Consider the following 17,355-nt stretch of genomic DNA (forward strand, 5'->3'; position numbering starts at 1 on the left):
GATATACATTTCTTTCAGGCAAAGTGGCTTTCTGGGAAAAGGAATATAATTTACAGTACCAGTTTTTTAACCATAATTAGTAATAAGTTGGGCCTGGGGATGTAAGAGAATACAAGAAAAAGTGGGTGTATAATGGATGTGGGTCCTCACAATCAGCTTTCTCAGACTAAGAATGAGAAGGAGACTGGAAAAAGGCGGGCTCATCATTGTCCATTAAGAACTTCTCCCAGCACTTCAGCACAGAGATGCCAGTGCTCTAAATGCAAGTAGAGGAAGGCTTCCTGTGAGCCTCCAAATGAACTTATTGATGACTGCACATTTCAATTACATGTTCTGTCCCTAACCTCACTGATGCAGGCAGTAGCCACTGCCGTTTATGAGACAGTAGGATTTCTCCGAACTTCCTGATGAGGAAAACCAACCTTGCTTAGGATAGTTGCTTTGTTTCTGATCATATTGCTTTGTTTCTTATCATACAGAATGGGAAAATAATAGTATGAGATGGCAATTTTGATAAACCAGGACCACCTGCTCGTACGTCTATAGTAGAGAATCTGGAGCCAGGTAAGGAAGGGCTGAATATTTCTTTTAAATGGTGAATTTTAAGAAAAAAACGTATTTTTCCAGTGTCAATATATTACCATTATCTTACCCAACTAATACATTTGTCAGGTATGCTAGGTGATTAAGAGGAGAATATTAACAAACCAGTCTAATTGAGGCTGTGTTCCTTTTAGACTCCTGAGGGAAAAGTCGCTTTCAGTGGTTCCTGGAAAAACTATAGGGGGAGACCCAGAACCTTTTTGCTCCAAGCAAAGCTCCTTCCAGAAAGGTCTGAGAGTTGCAGAGGGGTGTCATCCAATCTTGGGGCATCACCCCACAGTAGTCATCCAGATTATTTAGGTGATTTACAATACCTACAAATATATATCAGCCCAGCAAGTGGCTGCAAAACTGGGGACCCTCAAACAGTTCAATTCATAAATGCAAGATCTTTTACCCAAAAATTTCCATTGATTTTTGCTACTAAGCATCATCTTAGCAGCATCAGAGTTGCTACATTCCCTATCCACAACAAGCTTTCAGTATAATACATTCTATACACTTTGCAACTTGTATCCTCCTCTACCTTATATCCTCCCCAGTGCTTAGAATAGTGCTTTCTATGTAGTAAGTGCTTAACAAATTCCATTATTATTACTATTATTACAATACTAGTGTTACCTGATGAAATAATTTCCAAATTTTCCATAAGCCTTGGAAAACAGACTTTCTTAGCTTGTAAAGGTGCCCCACAAACACTTTTCAGAAATATACAAAACTCTTACAGTTTTGAGCACAGCAACTAAATAATTTGCTTAGGGTTTGGCAGAATTTAACATCTTGATTTTCTCTAGTCTTTACTTGGTAATTTGTGAAAACAAATGATACCTGTAGACCCACATTTCAGTCCCCCTTACCTCTTGAATTTTAAGGAACTCCGAAGTTTACAGTTTCCTTAATTCTTCAAGAGGATTCCCCATTTGTCCATTTTTCAGTCTGAGACAGGAAGGAGATGCTTAGAATTGTTGTTGCTGGAAAGAGTATCATCAATGACTTATTGCCTATTTTGACTAAGGGTTCTTAACAGCTGGGGCCAGTCAGGTAATTATTCCAGATAATTGTCTGCAATCTTTTATCAACCTGTCTACCCCTATTGGCTTTTTACCTTTTTCTCCTTAATCTCCTTTGCTTTGACCTACTGTGAGTATGAAAAACTCATCTAGCAATCCTGCATCATAGATACTGCTGATTTAACTGATTACAATGGTAAAGTAAAAGATGAATTGAAATGAGAAAAACTCCAACTCATATTGACTGGTACACATCTTAATCATGGCAGGGCATGGGACTCCACAGGCAATTGGTCTTGAATTGTATCAAATGAAAGCCTGCCAACATTTGAAATGAATTTGATTAACTAGTAATGTATATGCAGCAAGCAGCAATTTTACCATGCTCTGAGGATTCTCCAAAGCTAAACCCTTAGAGTGGGCACTAGAGAGGACAGTGGCTAGGAAAATGGATCAATCAATCAATCGTATTTATTGAGCGCTTACTCTGTGCAGAGCACTGTACTAAGCACTTGGGAAGTACAAGTTGGCAACATATAGAGACAGTCCCTACCCAACAGTGGGCTCACAGTCTAAAAGGGGGAGACAGAGAACAAAACCAAACATACTAACAAAATAAAATAAATAGGAAAATAGATGGGAAGCAGTGTGGCCTGGTGGAAAGAGTATAGTCCTGAGAGTCACAAGACCTGGGTTCTAATTTTGGTTCCACCACTTGGCTGCACTTTGACCTTTATCAAGTCACTTCACTTCTCTGTGCCTCAGTTCCCTCACATGTACAACGAGGATTCAATTCCTCTTCTTCCTCCTAGACTGTGAACCCGGTGTGGGACAGGGATTGTGTCCGATCTGACTATACTCATCTACCCCAGAACTTAGAAGAGTGCCTGGCACAGAGTAAACACTCAACAAGTGTCACAATTATTATTATTGGTACCTTGGTTGCGGACAGTAACAGGGATTTAACATTCCTCCTCACACAGCAGCCCCATCCCAGATCTCTGCTGGGCAGATACAGCAATGAGGGAAAAAGATAGACACAGTTGCACCCACATCCAGCAATGGTCTTGCCAAACTGTTTTGTAATCAATTTACACCCTAAGCAGGTGGTTTAATTACTTCTGTTTAACTTGAAAAATCAGAAATTATATTAATGATTGAGATATTTGCAAAGCTCCTACTCTGTGCATAACATTGGATTATGTGCTCAACGATATACAATAAAACCATAAATGAAGTCAGTATTACTGTCTAGAGGTTTAAACTCCAAGGCTGGGCTGGTGATTGAGACAAACACAGAAAAATAACACATCAACAATAACACTGATCAACCTCCACATCTACTTCTAGTCCAGAAGCAGCAGTGGTCCCAGTGGATTAATGATTATTAAGAAAAAACACCAAAAAATGGGGGAGAGGGGGTTGGGGACAAGCCAGGATAGCAGGGGGCATACCCGGGAGGGAAGAAGCCCAGGCCTCATGCCTTGAACCCAAGTTTGTGTTATCCAATATATTTTAAAATCCAGGAACATTTACCCGATTTAATAAACTCTGGCGGTATTGGTTGACTGTTCAGAAGAATTCAATTGTATTTATTCTTGAAGATAACTTCCTTTTGACAAAACCTTCAGATCCGCTTTCCTGATGTTATAAAGTAGCAACATTGTATTTGTCAATACATCTGTCTCTGGCACTCCATTCCAACCTCCTGTTTACCTTTCGCTACAAAATGACCTTTACCCATCTTTAAACCTCTGGCAAGTCCTGTCTTCAATTTCAGTGCCCGCCATCCTTAGGGGTGAAGCAACCAAAATTGGACAGTGCTTTCCTGGTGAACCTCATTGTGAGATAATGGCATGTATGATACCTTCAGTTAGTTAACCTTTAATACACCCACCTACCATTTGCATTTTAATAAAGGTGTTCTCTGCTGCCAAAGAGAATACTAATATGTAATAACTCCCACTTCACTTTCCACAGACTCTCATAAATTTAGAGCTCATCAGGGTATATGACCTATTTTTGCTGAAGTATTTTTACCACGGATTTATTCAAGTTGAATCATTCTATCACACTTATTCCCAACTCCTTAAAGTGAATCCCCCGTAGAATTTCACACAATTCAAAGTTTTTATTTACTGAACCAACTCCCCTTCTACCGCTTCTGAGGTTAACACATATTACTCAGCAACTCGTGCCACAACATTCTCCTCTAAAATCTCCCCCGGGCCCGACAGACTTAAGCAGGGTTATTTTTTTCCTTTACATGAAATCAAAAGTATTTGAAAGTTTAAGCCACGTACATCCAATGAATCATCTTTTTTTCAGAGATTCAATCAAAAATTAGCTCAAGGCTGTCATGAGGTAACTAAGGTATGGTTTTCTGGTTTGTGGAAGTCTTCCTGGGGTTTGACCTTATCGGGTGAAGGTCACGAAGGACTCTGTTCTCTTCTTTAGATGCACAGTAGCATCTGAAAGCCTTCTCTCCTCTTTAAATAGCTTGCCTCATTTACGTAAGAACTGAATGCTTGCCACTTTCCTATGGTAACTTGCCAAGAAAAAAAAAAGAAAATAGAGGATGGAGGGCATCAAAGGTGTTAACAGAAATATTTATTCATCGTCTTTGGGAGAACCTTTATCAGGACTGGCTTGGGGAGAGGCTAAAACGTCCCATTTGAGGACGGCGAAGTGCGGAGGCTTCTGAGTCCCTGATGCACAGGTGAGAAAGACCCGAGTTGGAAGCCACCAAGCCGGGCCCTTTGGAAGTTCGGAGCTTCCAAAGTCCCGGGATTCGGACGGGAACGAAGGGATGAAGGATCCGATAGCAGTATCCCGGGGAGAGGGAAGGATCGAAAAGATCCCCCCCATCCCCCAACTCCGGGGCCGCGGCCTTCCCTGACCCCGGGGGAGTTTGCCAAGCTCCAGCGAGAGGGCTGAAGCCCAAGCACTCAGTACAGCGCTCTGCAGACAGTAAGCGCTCAATAAATACGACTGAAGGAATGAAGCTGAGACTGCGAGCCCATTGTTGGCCAGGGACTGTCTCTATCTGTTGCTGAATTGTACTTTCCAAGCGCTTAGTACAGCGTTCTGCACCCAGTAAGCTCTCAAGAGATAGGACTGATTGAATGAAGCTGCGACTGTGAGCCCGTTGTTGGGAGAGGGAGAAGCAGCGCGGCTCAGTGGAAAGAGCACGGGCTTGGGAGCCAGAGGTCATGGGTTCTAATTTCACTCCGCCACATAATAATAATGATGGCATTTATTAAGCGCTTACTATGTGCAAAGCACTGTTCTAAGCGCTGGGGAGGTAACAAGGTGATCAGGTTGTCCCACGGGGGGGCTCACAGTCTTCATCCCCATTTTACAGATGAGGTAACTGAGGCTCCGAGAAGTGAAGTGACTTGCCCAAAGTCACACAGCTGGCAGAGCCGGGATTTGAACCCATGAACTCTGACTCCAAAGCCCGGACTCTTTCCACTGAGCCACGCTCTTCCCACAAGTCTGCTGTGTGACCTTGGGCAAGTCATTTAACTTCTCTGAGCCTCAGTTACCTCATCTGTAAAATGGGGATTAAGACTGTGAGCCCTACGTAGGACAACCTGATCAATCAATCAGTCGTATTTATTGAGCGCTTACTGTATGCACAGCACTGTACTAAGCGCTTGGGAAGTACAAGTTGGCAACGTATAGAGACAGTCCCTACCCAACAGCGGGCTCACAGTCTAGAAGGGGGAGACAGAGAACAAAACCAAACACACTAACAAAATAAAATAAATAGAATAGATATGTACAAGTGAAATAGAGTAATAAATATGCACAAACATATATACAAATATACAGGTGCTGTGGGGAAGGGAACCTGATCACCTTGTATCCCCCCCCACAGCGCTTAGAACAGTGCTTTGCAAATAGTCAGCGCTTAATAAATGCCATCATCATCCTGATTATTGTCTCTATCATCATCATCATCAATCGTATTTATTGAGCGCTTACTGTGTGCAGAGCACTGTACTAAGCGCTTGGGAAGTATAAATTGGCAACATATAAAGACAGTCCCCACCCAACAGTGGGCTCACAGTCTAGAAGGGGGAGACAGAGAACAAAACCAAACATACTAACCAAATAAAATAAATAGAATACATATGTACAAGTTAGAGTACTAAATATGTACAAACGTATGTACAAATATACAGGTGCTGTGGGGAAGGGAACCTGACCACCTTGTATCCCTCCCCCCAGCGCTTAGAACAGTGCTTTGCATATAGTCAGCGCTTAACAAATGCCATCATCATCATGATTATGATCAGAGAAGCAGCGTGGCTCAACGGAAAAGAGCCCGGGCTTTGGAGTCGGAGGCCACGGGTTCAAATCCCGCCTCCGCCAATTCATCATCAATCGTATTTATTGAGCGCTTACTATGTGCAGAGCACTGTACTAAGCGCTTGGGAAGTACAAACTGGCAACACATAGAGGCAGTCCCTACCCAACAGTGGGCTCACAGTCTAAAAGGGGGAGACAGAGAACAAAACCAAACATACCAACAAAATAAAATAAATAGGATAGATATGTACAGGTAAAATAAATAAATAAATAGAGTAATAAATATGTACAACCATATATACATATATACAGCCAATTGTCAGCTGTGTGACTTTGGGCAAGTCACTTCACTTCTCCGGGCCTCAGTGACCTCGTCTGGGGATGAAGACTGCGAGCCCCCCGTGGGACAACCTGATCACCCCGTGACCTCCCCGGCGCTTAGAACACAGTAAGCGGTTAATAAATGCCATCAAAAAAACAGTGCTTTGCACATTGTAAGCGCTTAACAAATGCCATCGTTATCATTATCATTGTCTCTGTTGCTCTGTTGTACTTTCCAAGCGTTTAGTGCGCTCGCTGGAGATAATTGAAGGCATGAAGCTGACTGCTCCTCCCCAGTCGGTCGGTCAGTCCATCGATTAGCCCACTCTTTTAGACTGTGAGCCCACTCTTTTAGACTGTGAGCCCACTGTTGGGTAGGGGCTGTATATATATATATATATATATATATATATATACACCTGTATATATGTATATATGGTTGTACATATTTATTACTCTATTTATTTATTTATTTATTTATTTTACTTGTACATTTCTATCCTACTTATTTTATTTTGTTGGTATGTTTGGTTCTGTTCTCTGTCTCCCCCTTTTAGACTGTGAGCCCACTGTTGGGTAGGGACTGTCTCTATGTGATGCCAACTTGTACTTCCCAAGCGCTTAGTACAGTGCTCTGCACATAGTAAGCGCTCAATAAATACGATTGATTGATTGATTGATTGATTGATTAGGGGCTGTCTCTATATGTTGCCAATTTGTACTTCCCAAGCGCTTACTACAGTGCTCCGCACATAGTAAGCGCTCAATAAATACGATCGACGATGATGCTGGTTAATCAATCGATCCGTCAAAGGCGCGGGAGGTGGGTTCTTACCTTGCGGGAGTAGGGAGGCCTGCTCAGGCGGATGCCGTCCCGCACCAGCTTATCCCTGATCATGATCTTGAGTTTCAACTTGGGGTAGGTGAGCGGGGGGCCCCGCGGTCCCCAGGGGCGGCCGGGGGGGGTCCGGGGCCTCGGGGTTGGGGGGCTCCAGGGTGAAGTAGAGGCCGGCGGCTCGCTCGTCGTCCAGCCGCAGCCGCAGCACGGCCTGCTGGATCCGGCGCCGGTGGCGGGGCGCCGACACCCCGATGGCATCCAGGTCGGGCTCCCCGATCTGCTTGCACACCTCCAGGTCGTCGTAGCCGTTATCCACAAACGCCTCGGCGTACTGGGCCAGCCGCAGGGCTCGAAGCCACTCGTAAACTATGTGGGCGCACATGGCCGGAGTGGGGGGACCCCCCCCACCCGCCCCCACCCCAACCCCGCCCAACTTCCAAGCCTCTCCTCCCGGGAGCCCTCGACGGGACTGCGGGAGCCCGGAAAGCCGCGGGGCGGGAGAGGGAGTTGGGGAGGGGGGAGATGCACTTCGAGAGAGGGAGAATTGAGGGGCCGGACCGGCGGCCGCGGAGCCGGGGCGCTGATGGATGGGTGTCGCCGGAGCCGGGGAGGAGGCAGGGAGGAGGAGGAGGAGGCAGGGACGGAGGGAGGGACGGACGGAGGGAGGGAGGGAGGCGAGGCCGGGATGACAGCCCCCCGCTCCCCACCGCGGGAGGGCCGCACGGACCGGCCCCGGGAAGTCCCTGGGTCGCCCCGCCTCTCCCGCCTTCTCCTCTACTTTCTCTTCTGTCCGCTTCTGCCCGGCCGCCCCCTCTTCTCCTCTCCCCTCCTCTCCTGTCCTCTCCCCTCCTCTCCTGTCCTCTCTCCCCTCTCCTCTCCTGTCCTCTCTCCCCTCTCCTCTCCTGTCCTCTCCCCACCTCCTCTCCTGTCCTCTCCCCTCTCCCTCTTCTATCCTCTCCTCCCTCTCCTCTCCTGTCCTCTCCCCCTCCTCTCCTCCCTCCTCTCCTGTCCTCTCCCCTCTCCCTCTCTTCTATCCTCTCCTCCCTCTCCTCTCCTGTCCTCTCCCCTCTCCCTCTTCTATCCTCTCCTCCCTCTCCTCTACTGTCCTCTCCCCCTCCTCTCCTCCCTCCTCTCCAGTCCTCTCCCCTCTCCCTCTCTTCTATCCTCTCCTCTCCTGTCCTCTCCCCCTCCTCTCCTCCCTCCTCTCCTCTCCCTCTTCTATCCTCTCCTCGCTCTCCTCTCCTGTCCTCTCCCCCCTCTCGTATCTTCTCCCCCTCTTCTCTCCTCCCTCTCCTCTCCTCTCTCCCTCTTCTCTCCTCTCCCCCTCTTCTCTCCTCTCCCCCCCTCCTTTCCTGTTCTCTCACCCTCTTCTCTCCTCTCCCCTCCTCTCCTGTCCTCTCTCCCCTCTCCTCTCCTGTCCTCTCCCCACTCTCCTCTCCTGTCCTCTCCCCTCTTCAATCCCCCCTCCTCTCCTGTCCTCTCCCCTCTTCTCTCCTGTCCTCTCCTCTCCTGTCCTCTCCCCTCTCCTCTCCTGTCCTCTTCCCCTCTTCTCTCCTCTCCCCCTCTTCTCTCCTCTCCCCCTCTTCTCTCCTCTACCCCTCTTTTCTCCTCTACCCCTCCCCCTCCTCTCCTCCTCCCCCTCCTCTCCTATCCTCTCCCCCTCTTCTCTCCCCCCTCCTCTCTTCTCCTCTCCCCCCTCTCCTCTCCTCTTCTCTCCCCCTCTTCAATCCCCCCTCTCCTCCCCTGTCTTCTCCCCCCTCTTCTCTCCTCTCCCCTCCTGTCCTCTCCCCTCCTCTCCAGTCCTCTCCCCGCTCTCCTCTCCCCTCCACTCCTGTCCGAGGCCCGGCTCCGGCTGGGGCTGGGGAGTGACAAGGGGGAGGAAAAGGATGGGGAGGTGGAGAAGGAGGAGGAAAAAGACGGGGAAGTGGAGGGGGAGGAAGAGGAAAAGGACGGGGAAGTGGAGGAGGAAAAGAAAAAGGGCGAGGAAGGGGGAAGAGGACGGTGAAGTGGGAGGAGAGGGCGGGGAAGTGGAGGAGGACGAGGGATGATCCTTCAGAGCCTGGCAGGGCAGGAGAGGACAGTCTCCGTGCCAGGATCCCTGCTCCGCGGCCCGAGCAGGGACTTCTCCGCTGCCGGGGACGAAGGAGATCAGTGAGCCCCGACCTCCTCCTCCTCCTCCTCCTCCTCCTCCCCGAATCGGACTCCCACAGCGGGCGCCAAGGAAAACTCAGCCGTTTCTCTCCCTTCTCCCGGGCTGCCCCTCCCCGAGGTGGGGGCTCGGGGGCTCGGAGGAATCGGGGTGCCGGGGGGATCAGAGGGCGCGGGGGGCCCGGGGGGAACGGAGGGCACGGGGGGCCCGGGGGGCTCAGAGGGCTCGGGCTGCCCGGGGGAAACAGAGCTTAGGGTGCCCGGGGGGCTCAGGGTGCCCGGGGGGCTCAGGGTGCCCGGAGGGCACAGGGGGCTCGGGGTGTCGGGGGGATCAGAGGGCGCGGGGTGCCCGGGGTCTCAGAACGCTCGGGGTGCCCGGGTGGGACAGAGGGCACGGGGTGCCCGGGGGGCTCAGAGGGCTCGGGGGGCCCGGGGGGCTCCGAGTGCCCGGAGGGCACAGGGGGCTCGGGGGGCCGGGGGGATCCGAGGGCGCGGAGTGCCCAGGGTCTCAGAAGGCTCGGGGTGCCCGGGTGGAACAAAGGGCACGGGGAGCCCTGGGGGCTCAGAGGGCTCGGGCTGCCCGGGGAGCTCAGAATGCCCGGAGGGCACAGGGGGCTCGGGATGCCCGGGGGCTCAGGGGCTCGGGGTGCCGGGGGGATCAGAGGGCGCAGGGTGCCCGGGGGATCAGAAGGCTCGGGATGCCCGGGTGGAACAGAGGGCACGGGGTGCCCGGGGTGCCGGGGGGATCAGAGGGCGCAGGGTGCCCGGGGGATCAGAAGGCTCGGGATGCCCGGGTGGAACAGAGGGCACGGGGTGCCCGGGGGGCTCTGAGGGCTCGGGCTGCCCGGGGGAAACAGAGCCTGGGGGGGCCCGGGGGCTTAGAGTGCCCGGAGGGCACAGGGGGTTCTTGGTGCCGGGGGGATCAGAGGGCGCGGGGTGCCCGGGGGGAACAGAGGGCACGGGGTGCCCGGGGGGCTCAGAGGGCTCTAGGTGCCCGGGGGAAACAGAGCTTGGGGTGCCCGGGGTCTCAGAAGGCTCGGGGTGCCCGGGTGGAACAAAGGGCACGGGGTGCCCGGGGGCCTCAGAGTGCCCGGAGGGCACAGGGGGCTCAGGGGGCTCAGGGTACCGGGGGGATCAGAGGGCGCGGGGTGCCCGGGGTCTCAGAAGGCTCGGGGTGCCCGGGTGGGACAGAGGGCACGGGGTGCCCGGGGGACTCAGAGGGCTCGGGGTGCCGGGGGGATCAGAGGGCGCGGGGTGCCCGGGGTCTCAGAAGGCTCGGGGTGCCCGGGTGGGACAGAGGGCAGGGGGTGCCCGGGGGGCTCAGAGGGCTCGGGCTGCCCGGGGGAAACAGAGCTTGGGGTGCCCCGGGGGCTTACAGTGCCCGGAGGGCACAGGGGGCTCGGGGTGCCGGGGGGATCAGAGGGCTCGGGGTGCCCGGGGGGAACAGAGGGCACGGGGTGCCCGGGGGGATCAGAGGGCTCGGGGTGCCCGGGGGGAACAGAGGGCACGGGGTGCCCGGGAGAAACAGAGGGCACGGGGTGCCCGGGGGGCTCAGAGTGCCCGGAGGGCACAGGGGTCTCGGGGTGCCGGGGGGCTCAGAGGGCGCGGGGTGCCCGGGGTCTCAGAAGGCTCGGGGTGCCCGGGTGGAACAGAGGGCACGGGGGGCACGGGGGGCTCAGAGGGCTCGGGGTGCCCGGGGGAAACAGAGGGCACGGGGGGCCCGGGGAGCTCAGAGGGCTCAGGGTGCCCGGGGGAAACAGCTTGGGGTGCCCGGGGGCTCAGAGGGCCCGGAGGGCACAGGGGGCTCGGGGGGCCGGGGGGCTCAGAGGGCGCGGGGTGCCCGGGGTCTCAGAAGGCTCGGGGTGCCCGGGTGGGACAGAGGGCACGGGGTGCCCGGGGGGCTCAGAGGGCTCGGGCTGCCCCGGGGAAAACAGAGGGCACGGGGTGCCCGGGGGGCTCAGAGGGCTCGGGGTGCCCGGGGGAAACAGCTTTGGGTGCCCGGGGGCTCACATGGCCCGGAGGGCACAGGGGGCTCGGGGGGCCGGGGGGCTCAGAGGGCGCGGGGTGCCCGGGTGGAACAGAGGGCATGGGGTGCCCGGGGGCTCAGAGGGCTCGGGGTGCCCGGGGGAAACAGAGGGCACGGGGGGCACGGGGGGCTCAGAGGGCTCGGGGTGCCCGGGGGAAAAAGAGGGCACGGGGGGCCCGGGGAGCTCAGAGGGCTCGGGGTGCCCGGGGGAAACAGCTTGGGGTGCCCGGGGGCTCAGAGGGCCCGGAGGGCACAGGGGGCTCGGGGGGCCGGGGGGCTCAGAGGGCTCAGGGTGCCCGAGGGGAACAGAGGGCACGGGGTGCTCGGGGGAAACAGAGTTTGGGGTGCCCGGGGGGCTCAGAGGGCCCGGAGGGCACTGGGGGCTCGGGGTGCCCAGGGGACAGGGGTGGGCCCGGAGGGCTCAGAGGACTCGGGAGGTGCGGGGGATTCGGGGTTCCCGGGGGGCGAGACGGCGGAGAGGAGCTAGGGGCATCGGCCAGCCTGAGGGGCGCCTCCCTCCCCACCTCCCCAAATCCGTGCCACCGCTGACCCGGTCGGGGCTGGCTGGCTCCGGGGGGCAGGCGGCCTGCGGGGCCAGAGGCGCGGAGCTGGGCGTCTGGGCACGGCTTATTCATTTACTTATTTTACTTGTACATATCTATTCTATTTATTTTATTTTGTTAGTAGGTTTGGTTTTGTTCCCCGTCTCCCCCTTCTAGACTGTGAGCCCACTGTTGGGTAGGGACTGTCTCTATGTGTTGCCAATTTGTACTTCCCAAGCGCTTAGTACAGTGCTCTGCACATAGTAAGCGCTCAATAAATACGATTGATTGATTGATTGATTGATTGACGGGGGAGTAGTGGGAGACGGGAGGGGAGTCGCCCTAGGGAGGGAGGGCGGGATTTTAGGGGTGTGGGCGTGTGATTTTAGGGGTGGGAGACGGGAGGGGCGGAGTGGGAGATTCATTCATTCATTCATTCAATCGTATTTAATAATAATCATCAATCAATCATTCAATCAATCGTATTTATTGAGCGCTTACTGTGTGCAGAGCACTGGACTAAGCGCTTGGGAAGTACAAGTTGGCAACATATAGAGACGGTCCCTACCCAACAGCGGGCTCACAGTCTAGAAGGGGGAGACAGAGAACAAAACCAAACATACTAACAAAATAAAATAGACTAGATATGTACAAGTAAAATAAATAGAGTAATAAATATGTACAAACATATACACATATATACAGGTGCCGTGGGGAAGGAGGTAAGATGGGGGGGATGGAGAGGGGGACGTAATCAATCATTCAATCAATCGTATTTATTGAGCGCTTACTGTGTATAGAGCACTGTACTAAGCGCTTGGGAAGTACAAGTTGGCAACAGATAGAGACGGTCCCTACCCAACAGTGGGCTCACGGTCTAAAAGGGGGAGACGGAGAACAAAACCAAACATACTAACAAAATAAAATAAATAGAATAGATATGTACAAGTAAAATAAATAGATAAATAAATAGAGTAATAAATATGTACAAACATATATACATATATACAGGTGCTGTGGGGAAGGGAAAGAGGTAAGATGGGGCGATGGAGAGGGGGATGAGGGGGAGAGGAAGGAAGGGGCTCAGTCTGGGAAGGCCTCCTAACGGGCGACGGGGCAGTAGTGGGAGACAGGAGGGGAATAGCTTTAGGGCGGGAGGCCGAGATTTTAGGGTTGTGGGCCTGTCCTGATGAGACGGGAGGGGCGTAGTGGGAGATTTATCATTCATTCATTCAATCGTATTTAATAATAATAATAATAATAATAATGACGGTATTTGTTAAGCGCTTACTATGTGCAAAGCACTGTTCTAAGCGCTGGGGTAGATACAAGGTAATCAGGTTGTCCCACGAGGGGCTCACAGTCTTCATCCCCATTTTACAGATGAGGGAACTGAGGCCCAGAGAAATGAAGTGACTTGCCCAAAGTCACACAGCTAAGTGGCAGAGCTGGGATGTGAACCCACGGCCTCTGACTCCAAAGCCCGGGCTCTTTCCACTGTATTTAATAATAATAATAATAATGACGGTATTTGTTAAGCGCTTACTATGTGCAAAGCACTGTTCTAAGCGCTGAGGGGCTAGCTTTGCTTCCTCCCTTCAAAGCCCTACTGAGAGCTCACCTCCTCCAGGAGGCCTTCCCAGACTGAGCCCCCTCCTTCCTCTCCCCCTCCCCCCCTTACCTCCTTCCCCTCCCCTCACCACCTGTATATATGTATATATGTTTGTACGTATTTATTACTCTATTTATTTATTTTATTTGTACATATTTATTCTATTTATTTTATTTTGTTAATATGATTTGTTTGTTAATATGTTTGGTTTTGTTCTCCGTCTCCCCCTTCTAGACTGTGAGCCCACTGTTGGGTAGGGACTGTCTCTATATGTTGCCAACTTGTACTTCCCAAGCACTTAGTACAGTGCTCTGCACACAGTAAGCACTCAATAAATACGCATGAATGAATGAATGAATGAATACAAGGTGATCAGGTTGTCCCACGGGGGGCTCACAGTCTTCATCCCCATTTTACAGATGAGGGAACTGAGGCCCAGAGAAGTGAAGTGACTTACCCAAAGTCACACACCTGACAAGTGGTGGAACCGGGATTTGAACCCATGACCTCTGACTCCAAAGCCCAGGCTCTTTTCCACTGAGCTACGCTGTGTAGAGCATTCATTCATTCAATCGTATTTATTGAGCGCTTACTGTGTGCAGAGCACTGGACTAAGCGCTTGGAAAGTACAAGTTGGCAACATATAGAAACGGTCCCTACCCAACAGCAGGCTAGAAGGGGGAGACAGACAAAACAAAACATATTAACAAAATAAAATAAATAGAATAACTATGTACCAATAAAATAAATAAATAGAGTAATAAATCCGTACAAACATCTATACATATATCTTGTACTTATTTATTCTATCTATTTTATTCTGTTAATATGTTTTGTTCTCTGTCTCCCCCTTCTAGACTGTGAGCCCACTGTTGGGTAGGGACCGTCTCTATATGTTGCCAACTTGTACTTCCCAAGCGCTTAGTACAGTGCTCTGCACACAGTAAGCGCTCAATAAATACGATTGATTGATTGATATATACAGGTGCTGTGCGGAGGGGAAGGAGGTAAGGCGGGGGGAGGGGGAGGAGGGGGAGAGGGAGGAGGGCGCTCAATCTGGGAAGGCCTCCTGGAGGAGGTGAGCTCTCAGTAGGGCTTTGAAGGGAGGAAGAGAGCTTGCTTGGTGGATGTTGGGAAGGAGGGCATTCCAGGCCTGGGGGAGGACGTGGACTGGGAGTCGATGGTGGGACAGGCGAGAACGAGGCCTGGTGAGGAGATTAGCAGCAGAGGAGTGAAGGGTGCGGGCTGGGCTGGAGAAGGAGAGAAGGGAGGTGAGGCAGGAGGGGGCGAGGTGATGGACAGCCTTGAAGCCGAGGGTGAGGAGTTTTCATTCAATCGTATTTATTGAGCGCTTACTGTGTGCAGAGCACTGTACTAAGGGCTTGGGAAGTACAAGTTGGCAGCATATAGAGATGGTCCCTACCCAACAGCAGGCTCACAGTCTAAAAGGGGGAGACAGACAACAAAACAAAACATATTAACAAAATAAAATAAATAGAATGAATATGTACAAATAAAATAGAGTAATAAATACGTAAAAACATATATACACTGTACTAAGCGCTTGGGAAGTACAAGTTGACAACATATAGAGAGATGGGCGGGACGTAGTGGGAGATGGGATGGGAGAAGTTTGAGACGGGAGGGGCGTAGTGTGAGAGGGGATGCACGTGGTGTGAGATGGGTGGAGCGTGGTCCTCGAGGGGAGAGGGGTAGTGTGAGATGGGAAGGGCGTGGTTTGAGACAGGTGGGGGGAGGTTTTTTAGTCTTTTAGACTGTGAGCCCACTGTTGGGTAGGGACTGTCTTTATATGTTGCCAACTTGTACTTCCCAAGCGCTTAGTCCAGTACTCTGCACACAGTAAGTGGTCAATAAAAACGATTGATTGATTGAGACGGGAGGGGAATAGTGTGAGACGGGAAGGGGGTGGTTTGAGATGGGAGGGGTGTAGTGTGAGACTGGTGGGGCCTAGTGTGAGATGGGATGGGTGTGATTCTAGATGGGAGGGGCATGGTGTGAGACGGGAGGGGCCTGGTGTGAGACAGGAAGGGTGTGGTTTGAGACGGGTGGGGCGTAGTGTGAGACGGGGGTGTGTGAGATGGGAGGGGCGTAGTGAGGGACGGGAGGGGCGTGGTTTGCCACGGGTGGAGCGTAGTGTGAGATGGGTGGGGCTTAGTGTGAGGGGACGGGCGTTATTCTAGACGGGAGGGGCATAGTGTAAGACGGGAGGGGCGTAGTGTGAGATGGGATGGGCGTGGTATGAGACGGGAGGGGTGTAGTGTGAGATGGGATGGGCATAGTGTGCGACAGAAGAGGCGTCGTTTGAGGCGGGTGGGGCGTAGTGTGAGATGGGTGGGGCGTAGTGTGAGAAAGGATGGGCGTTGTAAGAGAAGGGAGGGGCGTAGTATGAGACGGGGGAGGCGTGGTGTGAGACTGGTGGGGCGTGCTGTGAGACTGGTTGGGCATGGTGTGAGATGGGGTGGGCGTGATTATAGGCGGGAGGGGCGTGGTGTGAGACGGGAGGGGTGTGATTTGAGACGGGTGAGGCGTCGTGTGAGATGGGTGGGGCGTAGTGTGCGACCGGGGTGTGTGTGAGACCGGAGGGGCGTAGTGAGAGACGGGAGGGACGTGGTTTGAGGGGGGTGGGGTGTGGTGTGAGGGGATGGATGTTATTCTAGACGGGAGGGGCATAGTGTAAGACGGGAGGGGCATAGTGTGAGATGGGATGGGCGTGGTATGAGACGGGAGGGGTGTAGTGTGAGACGGGATGGGCGTAGTGTGAGATAGGATGGGCATTGTATGAGAAAGGACCTTAGCCACGTGCCTCCCCCGGCCCCCATTCCCATTTTTCCTCCTTCTTCGCCACGTTTCTTCCCTCTAGCTCCCCCCTACTTGAGTTTGCTCACACCCACCCCCCTTTACTCAACAATACCATCACCCAACCCAACACCTGACCCAACACCCTCCTCCCTCCTGACCGGCCCACATTGCCTCTTTACTATTCTCTGCACTCCATACTAATAGTCGTGTATTTGTTCACCCCTCACTGTGTGTGCTATGCCCTCTATGAGAAGCAGTGTGGCTCAGTGGAAAGAGCAAGGGCTTTGGAGTCAGGTCATGGGTTCGAATCCCGCCTCCGCCACATGTCTGCTGTGTGACCTTGGGTAAGTCATTTAACTTCTCTGAGCCTCAGTTCCCTCATCTGTCAAATGGGGATTAAGGCTGTGAGCCCCACGTGGGACAATTTGATCACCTTGTATCCCCCCAGAGCTTAGAACAGTGCCCTGCACATAGTGAGCGCTTAATAAATGCCATTATTATTATTATTATTATTATTAGTGTGAGATGGGAGGGGCGTAGTGTGAGATGAGAGGGGCCTGAGGCGGGCCGGAGCGGGGCGTGCCTGACCTAGGGTGCAACCAGCGCTTAGTTCAGTGTCTGGCATATAGTAAGCGCTTACCAAATACCATACTAATAATTAATGATAATAATGATGGCACTTGGTAAGCGCTTACTATGTCCAAAGCGCTATTCTAAGCGCTAGGGAGGATACGAGGTGATCACGTTGCCCCGCGTGGGGCTCACAGTTTTAATCCCCATTTTACAGTTGAGGGAACTGAGGCCCAGAGGCCCAAAGTCACCCGGCTGACAGTGGGCGGAGCCGGGATTTGAACCCGTGACCTCTGACTCCAGAGCCCGGCCTCTTTCCACTGCTTCTCTAAGTGAATAATTCATTCATTCAATCGTGGGTATTGAGCGCTTCCTGTGTGCAGCAGGGCACTCTACTAAGCGCTTGGGATGTACAAGTCTGCAATACATAGAGACGGTAATAATAATAATAATAATAATAATAACAATAATAATAATAATAACAATAATAATATAATTATAATATAATATACAATACAATGCAACACAATAATTTAATAATATAAAAT

At 52.3% G+C, this 17,355-nt stretch overlaps 2 protein-coding genes across 2 annotated transcripts; one reads left to right on the plus strand and one right to left on the minus strand.

Moving 5' to 3' along the window:
- Positions 1-4,223: 4,223 nt before the first annotated feature.
- On the minus strand, positions 4,224-7,471 carry SAMD5 (sterile alpha motif domain containing 5). Its single transcript, XM_038762307.1, is given in 3 exon segments — positions 4,224-4,370; positions 7,087-7,219; positions 7,221-7,471. Coding segments are annotated over 3 exon segments (531 nt in total).
- LOC119941812 (collagen alpha-1(II) chain-like) lies at positions 7,470-11,750 on the plus strand. The gene is made up of 2 exons (XM_038762320.1): positions 7,470-7,575; positions 9,208-11,750. Exons 1-2 carry the CDS (start codon positions 7,470-7,472, stop codon positions 11,748-11,750), a joined length of 2,649 nt encoding a protein of 882 aa, XP_038618248.1.
- The last annotated feature ends 5,605 nt before the right edge of the window (positions 11,751-17,355 follow it).

This window comes from Tachyglossus aculeatus, chromosome 2 (genome assembly GCF_015852505.1).
Source record: "Tachyglossus aculeatus isolate mTacAcu1 chromosome 2, mTacAcu1.pri, whole genome shotgun sequence".
NCBI classification, from domain to species: Eukaryota; Metazoa; Chordata; class Mammalia; order Monotremata; family Tachyglossidae; genus Tachyglossus; species Tachyglossus aculeatus.

Excerpts from the sequence above, each read along its gene's own strand:
- LOC119941812 (XM_038762320.1), top strand. The coding sequence starts at position 7,470 with ATGGCCGGAGTGGGGGGACCCCCCCCACCCGCCCCCACCCCAACCCCG. Across the intron at positions 7,576-9,207 it reads GGACTGCGGGAGCCCGGAAA|GGACTTCTCCGCTGCCGGGG; the intron begins GCCGCGGGGCGG and ends CGGCCCGAGCAG.